General features: G+C 31.0%; 3 protein-coding genes across 4 annotated transcripts; all 3 read right to left on the reverse strand.

Moving 5' to 3' along the window:
• Positions 1–14: 14 nt before the first annotated feature.
• On the reverse strand, positions 15–2,094 carry LOC111241781. Its single transcript, XM_022781658.1, has 3 exons — positions 1,657–2,094; positions 1,494–1,557; positions 15–488 (listed from the first exon to the last, which is right to left on the reverse strand). Exons 1-3 carry the CDS (start codon positions 1,818–1,820, stop codon positions 315–317), a joined length of 402 nt encoding a protein of 133 aa, XP_022637379.1. The 5' UTR covers positions 1,821–2,094; the 3' UTR covers positions 15–314.
• Positions 2,095–2,366: 272 nt separating this feature from the next.
• Positions 2,367–4,440, reverse strand: LOC106764420. Its single transcript, XM_014648706.2, has 5 exons — positions 3,911–4,440; positions 3,652–3,753; positions 3,441–3,545; positions 3,154–3,328; positions 2,367–2,889 (listed from the first exon to the last, which is right to left on the reverse strand). The coding sequence occupies exons 1-5, from the start codon at positions 3,938–3,940 to the stop codon at positions 2,543–2,545; spliced, it is 759 nt and encodes a 252-aa protein (XP_014504192.1). The 5' UTR covers positions 3,941–4,440; the 3' UTR covers positions 2,367–2,542.
• Positions 4,441–8,376: 3,936 nt separating this feature from the next.
• On the reverse strand, positions 8,377–13,499 carry LOC106765013 (auxin transporter-like protein 1). 2 transcript variants are annotated; one of them, XM_014649494.2, is made up of 9 exons: positions 12,763–13,499; positions 12,389–12,591; positions 12,100–12,285; positions 11,899–12,011; positions 11,507–11,690; positions 11,272–11,369; positions 10,238–10,445; positions 9,764–10,021; positions 8,377–9,023 (listed from the first exon to the last, which is right to left on the reverse strand). In XM_014649494.2, the coding sequence occupies exons 2-9, from the start codon at positions 12,557–12,559 to the stop codon at positions 8,802–8,804; spliced, it is 1,440 nt and encodes a 479-aa protein (XP_014504980.1). In that variant the 5' UTR covers positions 12,560–12,591; positions 12,763–13,499; the 3' UTR covers positions 8,377–8,801. The 2 variants fall into 2 exon arrangements, with proteins under 2 accessions (XP_014504980.1, XP_022637692.1); XM_022781971.1 differs by having other exon boundaries at positions 12,389–12,612.
• Positions 13,500–14,328: the final 829 nt, after the last annotated feature.

The raw sequence follows: 14,328 nt of genomic DNA on the forward strand, positions 1-14,328 counted from the left end.
TTTTTTAAGGAGATTATAGTAGCATACAAAATTGATGGAATAAGAGTGGCAAAACTAGGTACCATTTTAAGGATTTAGTTTTTGACAAATGGTGGTGACGCAGACTTATTAAAAATATTTTATCACAGCTTAANAAAAACTCCTTTACNCATTATAAGTAAAAAAGAAAAGAAATTAATGGCATAAGATAAATTCCTGAGTACATTATGTCTGTGAGTAACAGCTTTTATAGAAGTCTTCGACAATAAGATAATAAACAATGAAAAGAGAGTGCATGTGTGCGTACAGAACAACCTTTGGCAACGNATTTGCATCTAATCAAACTTATAAGGGAAATTCACTAAGCCAAACATTACCTGCACGTCACTTTGATCCTTATTTGCATCACTAAATTCGTTTAGTTGTTCTCCATCTACAGGAGGAGAGGTACTTTGCACAGAGGAATCTTCCGAAGGTAGTGTTTCTTCNTTTTTATATGCTTCTTTCTCCTAGGTAAATTAAAAATNGCATATTGTCAAGGTAAAAGCATGAAGACAAAAGAAATGTCTACATTGTGTTTGAGTTCAAACAATATAAGAAAAAGATAATAATTATTATTTTTATCCTAATAACTAAAACATAACCCATTAAATTATGTCGAATTGAAATTTGCTGAAAGGTCCACCTTCCAACTGACAACTTTTTCCTTTTTGATCCCCTCTCTATCTCTATTTCAACGATAAGTTGTTTTTAAGGCAAGAAGTTTGTTCAAAAGATTGTCTCATCTGAAGAAAACCTAAACCTAACTCCTTGGCTCTTGCACCAAAAGTCATTCATTATGCATAACATTTTNGCTTAATTAAGTCTTAAGTACCTCATAAAAGAATTTACTTTCTATTGACGTATTAAAACTTAATTAAGGCTCCAATCGTATCCATCATAAATTGAAATGAGAGAGCATTTATGGAACGTAACGGTAAGTATAATTCATCNTCATACTTCTCCTTCACAATCAAATATCATTTGGGAATTGAGACCTCAAACTAGCCAGCTGCAAGCGTTGTCAAACGAGTTGTATCACAACATTACAATAAAAAGTTCAACTCTCATCAAATTGTCCAGAAATACGGTAAGCCTATAAGGAAGCCTGTGGCTTAGTTGATGAAGATAAGCAAACGTTCAAGGGTGTCATACATTATTGAATGATANATTTAAAATATTTAACGAAAANTATTTATTAAATTAAAAGCTCGAACACTATATTAAAAGTATTAAATACTACTTAAGCATTGTCTTATAATCATTCGTTAGCAGACCCCGAAAAGAAAACACGTAAGAAATTTAGAGCAATTACGGAAAGTTAAATTGAAAATTCAAGTNAAAAATCTTCATGATATCACACTTCAATTTCTGAAGACTAATGTCAGTTAAAACGAGCATGCTGACTCCTGAAGGAAACTCCAGNAACAAAATGAGTTAAAAAAATGCAGAAACAGGCAGCAAACTGAAAGTACCTGCTNGTCGCTGCCGTTTTGTGGCTCAGTAACACTACAAGCAATCCCTCTTCTCCGGCTCGATCTATTCCGGTTGAAAACCACAACGGCATTTGAAGCAAAATCAGCAACAATCGNAAAACAGAANGANATCCGCTACATAGAAAAAGAAATTNGTACCTACCTCNNGTTCCGAAACAACTTGAACGAAGTAAACCGACAACGCGAATGAGGAAAGCCGTGGGAGCGGTGAAAACGGAGATCAAATTCGAAGCAAGAGGTGCAGCGGGACAGAGGAGGGAGGAGATTCNCGCGAAAAGCCGAAGGAGNTGCNAGCGAGAAACTCATGGTTCCGTTTGGAGCGAGCAGTGCCTCTAATTCAGATGAAACCCTAGCGCCATTGAAACGAATGAAGATTGAAGAAATCGGTGGAGAAGATGAAGAAGCAGTGGCAACAAAGAGGAATCAATTATCCGCTATAATTTTTCTTAAATACCCGCGCAATGATATTTTCTGCAGCTCCTGGGACGAATATGAAGCGGGCGGAGTTCCGAAGACCAATCAGCGTTTGACACCTAAGCGGATTAAACGACTAGATAGAATCCTTTTGTTTTTCTTATTAATTTTTTTTATTGAATTTGGAACGTGGAATATAGACAGGATATCGTTTGTTCTGATAATTTCTTAATGATAAACATAATTAAATGAAAAAAAAATCGGCAATATTTCGTATTAATATAAAATAAAATATTTATTTGTCATCACTTTGTTATCTATTTTTTAAAAAACAAATCAAGATATTTAATATTGTAATCTTCCTTAAACTTCAAAACTCTTCAGGATTACTGTGTTGAATTTTTGTTATAGTTTATATTAAAGTCCTGCTGCCTAGTTTAGATTTCAATTTCATTGGCTTATAGACAGAACATAACAGTACAAATTTTAACTATTAGTCCGAGAATTATTTAATTGCATTTTTGTTTGAGATCTCATTTTTAATATTAGACGATGTAACAAAAATAAATCAATTGAGATATCTTCAATGGCAAAACAAAGGCCAAGAGATTCATTTAATTGCATTCTGGTTTTACATCCCATCTACTCTTCTGTCTTCTACTTCTGTCACTTCGAGGAGCTTCATATTGTCCAATCATCTTTTCAATTTGTTCAGATAATTGTGGAATTGGAAAGTGGACATATTCCTTATCCTCATCACTACCAATCCATCCATGGTAACCTTCACGCCTGTGATTCGGAAGAGGATTAAATGCTTTTGAAGATTGAATCATAAGAGCCTTGTCAGAAGGGTTATCATTGATTTCTTGGACATTATCTGCAGGCTTTTGCTCATTTTTTGACTTGTTCGTGCCTTGTTCAGGTCCTCCTCCAGCAGCTTGCAAGGTCACATCCCCAACATCTACAAATTGGCAGATTTGGCATAACAGAAGAAAAGTCAGAGTAAGTGTTCCTTCACCCTTATGGGAAATTAGACATTTTTCTCAAACGTGATGCATTAAACAGAAATTATCCTGTCTTTGAAGGTCATCCAAAGAGATATACTAATTATCAACCTTGATATAAGAATTGAAGTTCAGAATGCTTAAACTCAACTCTTGATGGCAGTGAAGAGTTATGCTAACAAATTTCAAAATGGATGTAATTCATAGATGTAATAAATTACCAATTTCTAGATTGTCAGGTAATGAATCTCCTTGATCAGTGATCTGAGTAGTTAAGTCCAAACCATTCCTACCAGTATGCGATACAGTATTTTCATACACCCGTCTAGAAGTACCAACCTCAGAAATCCCAGCAGATTGTGTCACATTATTAACAGCACCCCCTCTTTTACCATCCTTCAAATAACGCACACATTATTTTAACTTAAAAAATAATTAATTCAAGAAAACTCTTTCACAAGATTCAATTAATTTTAATTGTACATTTTGCAGATGCTAAATTTTTTACCTTAACTTTTTCTACAGCAACTTCTTGTTTGCTAAGCAAAGTCTCAATTAAGAGCTTGTAAGAGGTCTCTTCAATAAAGGGCCATCCTTGAGATCCACCGTACACCTGAAGAAAACCATCAAACCCCACTGGTTACAAAGAAAACCAAAACTCTAAAAACTAAACATTTAGCATTTTTTTTCCCTTAAATCTTCAGAGAAGAGAAACCAACATCGAGAAGCTCGTTAACCGTTTCTCGAGTCAGTCTTATCCCAAATCCAATTAGACGCATTGCGTCCAGGGCAGCATCCATGCGCGTGGTACCCGTCGTCCTCTGCAGACAAGAGAAAATACCATTAAAACAAAAGAGGAAGAAAAAAAATTAAAACTTGATAAACATAACATGAAAGAAATTCAGAGGTATTAGAAAAAGAAAAATAAGTAGGGCGAGTAAAACGGGGGAATGAACAAGAAAGCTTGAAATGAAGGACCTTTCTGGGTTTTCGTTCCCTTGACGCCATTTCCAAGCCTCCTTCTTTCAGTGCAAGAAAAAATAATAATAACTAAATAAATAAATAGAACCCTTTTTTTCCTTCTAGTAGAGTTGGTGAGGAAAGAAACACTGTTGATAAAATGAAAGGGAAATAAACTTCAGATCTGAAATGTGTAACTGGTTGTTCGTTTTCTCTCCGAGCTTCACTTTCTTCTAGCTCTCGACCCACCAATAAGACACACTTCTACTCAACAGAAGGTTCCATGAGAGTGTAGTGTTGATTACAACTTATATATGTAAACTGCTAATGAAGGTAAAGGAAACAACATTTTCATTCATGGAAATGTTTCTTTTACACCCAATAGAAAAAAAGAAGCAAACTTTAGTATCAGTGAAGAAAAAGAGAAATAAAGGATCAAAAAGTGAATCTGAGGGGTTATTACATTTTTCTTCGATTGGTTGCGAGAAAATAAACAGGAGATTGAAAGAGAGTGAATAAAAAAGAAGAGAGAAGGAAATTAGACAGAATATAGGTGGAAGAAGTAGTTGGATTTTTTTACCCAGACATATTATATGAATTAAAAAATTACTTATATAAATATTATATAATATTTAATATTTATATAGCATAATTGTTTTGGGTCAAAATTCGGTTTTCGAGAATATATAATTAAAAGAAAATAAGTTAAAAAATAAATCACAAGTCGATTCACAAGAATAAAATTTTAAATTATAACTTAAAAGAAATGGATTAAAAAATAAGTTAGAATTTACTTTTTTTCATAATTCAATTTTTCGGAAGCTAAATTCTGATAGGAAAAAAACACGTTTGAAATAAAAAATAAAGATGGGATATTTGAAAAGGAGTAAAAACAAAAAATATTTGTATAATATATTATTATTATTATTTGTCGGAATATTTTTATGTTGATTGTAATGCCTTTTTAACCTTCCTTTGGCTGAACCAAACTTTACGTTATATTGTTGAGAATCAATCAATTAACACTAAATTAAATTTAAATAAACAAATAATTAGTATTAATTTGACAAATAAATAAATATATTTTAATAAAAAAATGGTTATGAAATATTATCATGTTATGAAATGCTAAAATTTTAATAAATGAATTTTTTTACATACTATAATCTTTGTAACAATTAACAGTATTTCTATTTTACCTAATATTTTATAGTTTCTTGTAGACAAACAACTTTATTTAAAAGAAAATGGAAAAAGTATTGATAAGACAAAGTAGACTTTCTAATAATTAATTGCTAGTGATTATGAAAATGTGCTGCGAGTAAGAATAGGGACAGTATTGTGAGCATCAGGGAGGGTCACTTAAGCAGGTAAATTGATTGAAAGTGATTTTTTAAAATCACTTAAACAGGGAGTGATTTTTTTTAAAGTGTTTAATAAAAAAAAACTAAAATAAGAGTTTTTTAAAATAGAAGGACTAAATTGTACTTTATTTTGAAAATATACTAAAACCAAAATCATCCCAAAATATATAAACTAAAAACATATTTGATTCTAATTATTTAAAATATTATGCAGAGTTTTATATATATTATTAATGTTAATTTTTATTAGATAAAGTTAATCTAATTTTACATAAAGTAGAAGAATATTCAATAATAAAAATATTTATATTATTATTTAATATAAAAATGATAAATATAATTTTTTTATTGATAAAATTTTTAAGACAAAATTATTTGATCACAATTGTTTTTATATTTTATCATCAATAAATATATATATTATATTTTAAATAATATTAATTTAAGAAATAAAAGTAAAATATTTTTTAAAATTTAATTTTATTAAATGACTTAGCAATTAAAAGTAACATTTTAAATATAACTCATTTTTTTAACATAAGTACGTTGAAAATATGTTAATATCTTTTAATAATGGTTGAAATGTGTGTAATGATGACACACCTTTAAATAACTATTTATTTATATATTTTAAAAATCAATTTACTTTAAAAATAATTTTTAAGAATGCAATATATATTAAAGTTTATATTTTATTTTTATTATGTAAAATAAATTGACGTAAAATAATCTATTTTTTATAATGATCAACTATCAAAAGAATTTTTAGAAATCAATATATTGTGCAAGAGATTAAACCGTATTAATCAAAACAAACAATTAAACTAAATTGTAAAACATTTTTTTATATCTTCATTACTAAACCTCTCGGGTAGCTGTATTCATCTTTGGTCCAAATTCTTTTTTGTCCTTTCTTTAAATTGGTTAAGAGTATTTGTTAAAGGTACTCTAATGCTCAAGTTAGTAACTAATATGTATGGAATCATTGCAAAGTCATAAAGTCACAATAAATACCTTTACATACCTCTTACATTTGACCTATATTTATAGTTTCTTGAATCTTAATCATGATGCAATCTGAGCCAATTAGAGTACTTACATTTAACCCCGCTTTTTGATATCTTTTGAAACATATTTGCTACTGAGATCGGTCGTTTGGCCTCTACTCATGTATGCCTGGACATGTGTTTGTGTTTATTTCGCTTAAACTTGGATATCTAACGTTTTGGATCATCCGTTCTTCTTTATCATTTAGGATCATCAGGTCATATGGTACATTTATCATTACTAGTGCTTAAATTAAACTATTAGATATAATTTGCATTTTAGATATTGGTTTGAAAATTTTAATTTTCATAAATTAAGAACATTACTAAAATAAATCAAAGAAAATCTAAAAATAAAATTTATGATGTTATCATATATATATATATATATATATATATATATATATATATATATATATATATATATATATATATATATATATATTAAGCTTTTAAAATAAACTATTAAATAAAAAAAATAAAACATCTTCCCTAAACATATGACAATAAAATAAATATAAATAAAAAATTAAAAATATTAAATGACTAAAAAATTATTTTTTAGGATACTTAATAACAAAATCAAATGAGTATATTAAAATAAATTTTCTAATATGTTCTTTGATTATATTATAATAGATAGATTATGGATACTAATTATATTAATTTTCTTGCATAATAAAATCTAGTTAATTAAATTTTGTTCATATTTAAACTCAACGTATTTATTTTTGTTAACGAGGAATGATAAAAAACAGCACACATCTTTCATTTATTGTATTTTATGATTGACATAAATTATTTTACTTCACTTAAATTTGATTCTTCCAAATTATGATTGGCACTTCCAATAACATAAAATGCTGATAGAGCATTACGGTATTCCACAGCAAATAAATTAAAAAACCAACGATATAAAATCATGGTTTTTTTAATTAACATGATACCAACATAAAATTTTCATCAACTTTTAAAAAAATTATTTTTCACAAAAAATAAAAACTTAATTGATTATTTTTAATGATTAAGCAACCTCTTCGTTACTTTATTTTGATCAGTCATCCAAAAATCTAACGCCACTAAAATAAAAAATAAATGGTTAGAACTATTTAGTTATAAATATCGTTACTTCAGAATATTTTTGTTACTTTAATAAATATCCTCACATGCTTCTTCTGTTATGAAATAATTTTTCAATATGCAATTTTAACATTTTAAGAATATATAATTTCCATTTGAAAACTTAAATTTCAAAACTAAAAAAATTGTGAATCAAGATATTTATAAGAATTATGACATTTCAACATCATTTCTCTTTATATATTTAATATATAGTTTTATAAGTTATTATTTTATTATAATATTATATTTATTATTATTATTTTAATATAATATTAAATTATTAATTGGGAAAAAGGTAGTTGTCAAACAAACTTTTATTTTTGTAAGAAGGAAGAAATTGCAACCTCTTATTAGTTATTTGATACTACTTTATTCTTTTAAGTATACATCAGTACAACTTGATCCAATATTTGAGAGCCCACATCTTTGTGGGCTTTATTCTACTTAGTTTTTCAATTTTTAAAATATTTTATTTTATCAGATTATTAAAGTGTACTATAATCATAATATTTTGGTTCAAATATTAAAATATATAACTTCTGTATGTTTTTAAATGTTAACAACCTTAAAAACTATATTTTATGTTTGTTTTTTAGTATTACAAATTTGTTTTTTAAAAGATTATGATATGTTAACAACTTTTTTATAATAGACTAATTACATGTTACCTTGGTTATAAATTTATACCATTGTTAACTGCACATGTTACCTTTGATATTTATCCAATTATATGAAAAAAAATAAAAAACAATGGAAACAAATGAAAAATCATGTCATTGCCACACAATTGGAAGAGAATTTTACTGTTCCTTCTCAATTGAAGGTTCATCTTAAGATTCTATATTTCTAAACAAGACTCTTGAAACTTTTAAGATAATGTTGAACTTGATAAGTAATGGCTGAGATGCAGAGAATATAGCCAAAGGTGAAAGGTACAAACACCAAACTCAAATAAGCCTTTTACAAAATCCTCAGTTATTGCCCACCAAAACTCTAAAACTTTCCATGTCATACATACATACACCCCATGATTCCCTTTTTTTGTGCTTCCAATTTTGACTACTAGTCAAACACGCAACACCATGCAACCAAACTTATTATATTCGAAATATTAGAAATATGTACTCGAGTTGCTATAATCCAATTGCCAAACAACAATCCCTACATAAGCTAAATATAGTTCATGATTACCATTAACCAAAATGATTCAAAAGCGAAGAAATATAACACTGTTGCCTTGCTACACAAGGGAACATCAGCATTAACATAATATATATGTATGTATGGAGATTGAACCAAGATATAGAGAAAATACACAAGGGGGAAGATGCTGATGTGTCCCTCTATGTATCATGCAAAAGAACATATATAGAGTTTTCAGTGATGCAGTGTTTGGTTGGAAGCTGGTGTTTTATGCGGGGGGCACTGGTAGCATTTGGCAAAGAGTCCAAATGTGTCAACCTGTTTGATGAAGTTTGCCATGCTAGCCCACCCTCCAAATCCAAATCCCACCACTAGAACCCACACCACCACAAATGCATTGATCACATACATTAACGTCCAGCTTGGGATGAAGAAGGGCAATTTCTCAGCAGCATTCTGAAAACACAGCACAGATAAATTGTAAAATGTTAACTGTGTTTGATTTCACATAGTTATACAAGTTTTTCATGATTGATCTACTATGAATGAGTTTCCAAGCATTATAATAAGGCAAAAAGTAGTGTTACTGTCAGTTGACTGTAATGAGTTGCTGATTTATGCTAGGAACAGTAATGTAAATACAATGTAGGGTCATTTGAGGGGGTTAGGTTGGCCATGGCCCAATTCATTGCTAAAATGTGGACATTGGTTAGCATAGGATAGGGGGTAGTATAGTATGACTCTAGCATATAACTGAATGACAAAGAAATGGAACCAACCCCATCGTGTCTCATAAATTTTCAACTCAAATAATAAATAGAACAAGTGGAGTAGGGGTTAATAATACTGCCAGTGACATGGGAAAACTTTCTTCCAAGTTCAATCATGGAGCCAAATCATATCCTCTAACACTATATCATACAATATGTTTTAAAAGGTTTAGCCTTTTTTATAGGGAAGAAAACACTGTTTCGTACTGCTATAGATTAGCTAAAAGTTCTGCCTAGAGTGTACATAGCAGCCTATTAAAACTCAGATTTTGACCAGCACTAGTCTAAACCGTGAATGTTAGTACTGTGATATGGCCACCTTTATGATTTTTTAGATTTTAACAGTGCAAAGTAAAGGCCGTTAGAAGAGACAAAGATTAGGTACAAACAGACAGAGATGAGATATGAATGGATTGGACTATTTACCTGTCGTGCAGAAGCAGACCTGTAAGTAAGCATGTGAGCAGAAGCAGGGATGATATAGACGGTAAAGGTAACCAAAAGAGCCCCCACAGCAGAGTTTATAGGACCAAAGAAAGGGAAAATAATGGCCAAAAACCATATTGGTATCACCACAGGCAACCTTGCAAGAGCCCTCAAACATATACTCTTTGTGTCATGCATTCCTATCACTTTCTCCCACACAAAATACAATGGTGTACAAGCAAATCCAAAAGTGATAAACTGTCATCCACATGTAAAAGGTAAAACTCATCAGTTTATAAAACTTCTTCTGTCATTGCTCTCTCTCTCTCTCTCTCTCTCTCTCTCTCTCGTGCTGTTTACATTAAACAAATACTTTTTTTTCTTAATTTAAAACCATGTTGTTTGTAAACAAAACAACTAATGAATAACTCTAGAAGTTGGATATTTTAAGGGAAGGGAAAAAATGTTATGGACCTGGTGAATCAGCATTAAGATGACACCTGTGTCACGCCAACCAGAGCGAGGGAGAAGAGAGAAGGCATTGGAGTGGTCCAGGAGTTGGTCACCAAAGGCCCAGTAAACGGCAATGGCAGATGGTAGGGTGAGTGTGAATACAAAAAGAGTGGCATAAAGATAGATATATTTGAACTTTTGAGGTTTCCACATTGCATGCATGATTTCCCTGTAATAGTCATAGGGTCCACACGTTAGTGCATAATGCAGCAATACCAACTTAAATCCATCCCCAACCAATGACCCAGATGCTCTCATCTCAATATCATACAAATTCCTTTCATTTCTACTAATATGCTCCAAGTTTAAAAGGAAATTCGTTTTGTCAGTCCTGGGATATGTCCAAACGAGTTATTAGAATTGTTTTCTAACCCACTTTGCAATACACGGTTAGCTTAACCCAGAAAAGGTAGATGTTATATTAGAAAAGGAAACAAACAAGTTGTACACAAGAGAATATTTTAAAAACACGCATAAAGAACTGTGCATTTCCGTACTAATCTCTTATTTCCATGACCCCATTACTCGAAATTCCTCTTGAATGATGGAAAAGGAATATTAATAAACGTGTTTTGCATTCAATATGCATATAGTAACAAAAACACACATGATTATTGTATGTTTTCTGTTAAGTAATTATCCATTTCTTATACATGTCACTACTCGAGTTATTAATCCTACTTTGGTATTGGAGTTGTAGGAAGGGCAGAATGTAAAGATGGATAGATGAATTGAATAGATAAAGTTGAGAGGGGGTTGAAATGGAGGGCAAGACAGCAGTTTAATGGTTGCTCAAAAAAATGTCAGATTTACTGTTTTGTCTTATATTCGGAGGCCCCATAAGAATGGAGGCAAAAGCTGCAATTGAAGAAAGTGGTCGTGCAATAAACTTCTACTCTCTTTGATGTTTCGTTGTCTTAAGACAATAAAGAAAACTATCATCATTGTTTTGTCTAACTCAGCAAGCAAAATATTAAAAAAACATGGGGTCTTACACTGTGACGGCGTGCCCGCCGAAAGTGTAGAGAATGTTGGTGGCTCCCGTGAAATACAAAACCAATTTTTTGGGGCCCGTGTGAGTAACATTTTCAACCTGCAAAATTAAAGAGGGAGAGCCATAGTTCTTATTTTTTTTTTTTTTTACACCTAATAAGTTATTATGATCAAAGGACTTCTAATAAGAGAGACCCCACTGAAGAAATCAACACCGTTGTACTTGGTATTGCTTACCTGGCCATGAACAATGGCTGCAATGGTTAAGTACCAGGCTGTGTACGTGGTCATGCCAAGACCAAGGAAAGACCAAATCCTGTAGTTGTGAAATGAAGGTATGAACACCGTTGTGGCACAGCATGCTCCGAATATGTAAGTCCAGGTCCTCTTATCCAAGTGGTCATTTATGTAGTATATGTTACTGCATAGTCATATATACCACAACCCAAATCACAAAAACACCCTCTTAAAATCAATTAAATTTTCTATTATCTAATCAAATCAACACTATAACCAAGGTTTTAAAAAACAGTTTGACTGTAATCTTGGCTACAAGTTCAAAGCTTTTCAGTTTTCTGTCACCAAAATTGAGGCCATTTTGGTCTACCTTGACTAAAGAAAATTCATACCTTGCACAAGCTATAAGCTGTATGACAGATCCGAAGAGGAGAAAAGTGCAGTTAAAGGCCAAGCCAATGGCTTTCCAGTATGGACCTAGTAAACCTTCCAGCACTTCAAACCACTGAAGAAAACGAAATTAGGCTAAAGTTTTCCACAGTAAAAAGAAAATTGAGCTTTTTTTTTTTTTTCATTTTAGTTTTTGGTCTAACCTGAATGACATGGTTTTTGAAGCTGACATTCTCTTTCTCTTTTCTGCTCCTGTACTCGATGTACAGAATGCTAATCAAATAAGCAGTCCAACTTCCCATTATTCCATAGAAGACCTGGAATATGACGCCAGAAAGCATTCCCAGCTGAGCGAAAGAGTATGGCAGTGTTAGCAGGACCTGCGCAACCTGCAAAGCACAAAACCATAAACATAATCAAACCAGATTCTCTTACAGAATCCAAGTTTCAATGATGAGAGTGACACTCTACGGACTCATATTTTTTTGTTACCTGATTTGAAGCACAGCTAAACCATGCATCATAAACAGATCCACCATGCCACAGAATGCTTCTCAAACTGGAATGTGAACCACCCACCTTCTCATCCTCTCTCTCTTCACGCTCAACAGTTTCATTCAGGCTTGACATCATGGTTTCTTCACCTTGCTTCTGGGGTAACATTGTTCCAAGATAATTATAATATAAAGAGAGTCCTGAAAACAATCACACACACACTGTATCAAACAATGAGTTAGCTAGACATTTACCAAACCCAGGGAAGAAAGTCAGACAAATTGACAAGAGAAAACAAAGGAGATTTTGATCCATGAAAAAAAACCAAACCATAGAAAAAAAAAAGAAAAGAAAAGAAAATCAAGACTCACCTAATATTGGTCAATGTTGAAAGGTGAGAGTATTCTCTTATAGCACGGAAACAGAGGAAACAGAGGTTTTATGGTAGCATAGATGAGTGTGTGAGTGGCAGGGAAGTTTACTTTTTTAGGTAAAAAGAGAAGATTATAGCAGCAGTTGATTGGGTTGGTGTTGCGGTTTTGGTGGTAATTTGAGAGGATTTTGATTTTTGAAGTGTTTAAACTCTGTACAAAAAGCTCAAATTACAAGAGTGGCAGGCCTTAAATATGGTGGCATTAAGGTGGTGAGTGAGTGAAGGTCTTAAATGGCAGAAGGTAGCAGTTTTCAATGCAGAAGATACTATTACTAACCCAGGAAGCAAGAAATGGAGAGAAGAAGGAGAAAAGGTTGTGTTGGGATGGTAAGAAACAAGTGAGATTGGTGGTGAAGAAGAGGGTCCAATTTGGAGGATCGAGATCTGACAAAAAAGGAAGTACACCTGAGAGAGTAAACTTGGAAGATGGAGCTGTGCTTGCTTCGAACTTGATTAAAAGAAACAATAAAAAAATTAAAAGAAAGGAAGAACTGCTATGATATCTCTTTGGTTTATTCTTCACAATCACATATATATATATATGTTTCTTCTTGGTTTCCCTTCTCTTATAGTTTCTACTTTATCTCTCTCTTCTGTTCATGTTTCTCACTCGACTCTAGCTGCCTCATGTTTCTTCTGTACGAGGATCACTGTCTGGTAACAAAGAAAAATTATAAATCTTTCGTACAAAATCTTTATATTTTTCTTTTTTTTTTATTATATAAATAAATGTGACCATGGAAAATGAAATCAAATAAATATATCTGTTTTATTCTGTAATTATTAATTCGAAATTGAAACATCTTATGTTAACACTTTCTGTTACTGAAGGTAGTGTTGGGTAGCCTTTAACGAAGCATGTTGTGAGGAGAAGCTTTATTTATTTATTATCATTTTTTATTTATTCAACAAAAAGGGTACACATTGATGTAGTGTAAATGACGACCCACACAATAACATTGGAAAGTTAACATGGTTATTACAGCTGTCAAAGTAATGTTGGATAGGATGGATGAAAAAAAATAATGATATTTTACAACATTTTTTACAAGATTCTTTTTACAATATTATTTATTTATTATTGATTTATTAATGATATTTATAATTATTATTATTAATTGTAAAATAATTTTAAATTAATAAAATAATAATACGTGTTAAAATATAATGAGAAAAACATTATTAAATTATATTATCTTTCAAAAAAACTCTATGAACTAAGACAAAGATATTTGATTGACTTTACTTACCAAATTTGTAGTTTATGGTAATTCAATATTTGGTTATCGTAGGTAATTTGTTCTGTTTAAAACAATGCTTCCTAGTTTAGAATAAGTTTAAATACATTTTTCCATTTTGTAAAAAACTTTAGATTATTCAATTAGTGTAATCGATCAACAATAAGTTTTTTTTTTTCTTTTGATAAAAATAGGGTAAATTGATTTAACGTCGTCTTGATTTGAATTCTATACAATTTTATTAAGTGATATTAACCATCACCACT

The sequence above is a fragment of the Vigna radiata genome, chromosome 6 (assembly GCF_000741045.1).
Source record: "Vigna radiata var. radiata cultivar VC1973A chromosome 6, Vradiata_ver6, whole genome shotgun sequence".
Taxonomy (NCBI): Eukaryota; Viridiplantae; Streptophyta; class Magnoliopsida; order Fabales; family Fabaceae; genus Vigna; species Vigna radiata.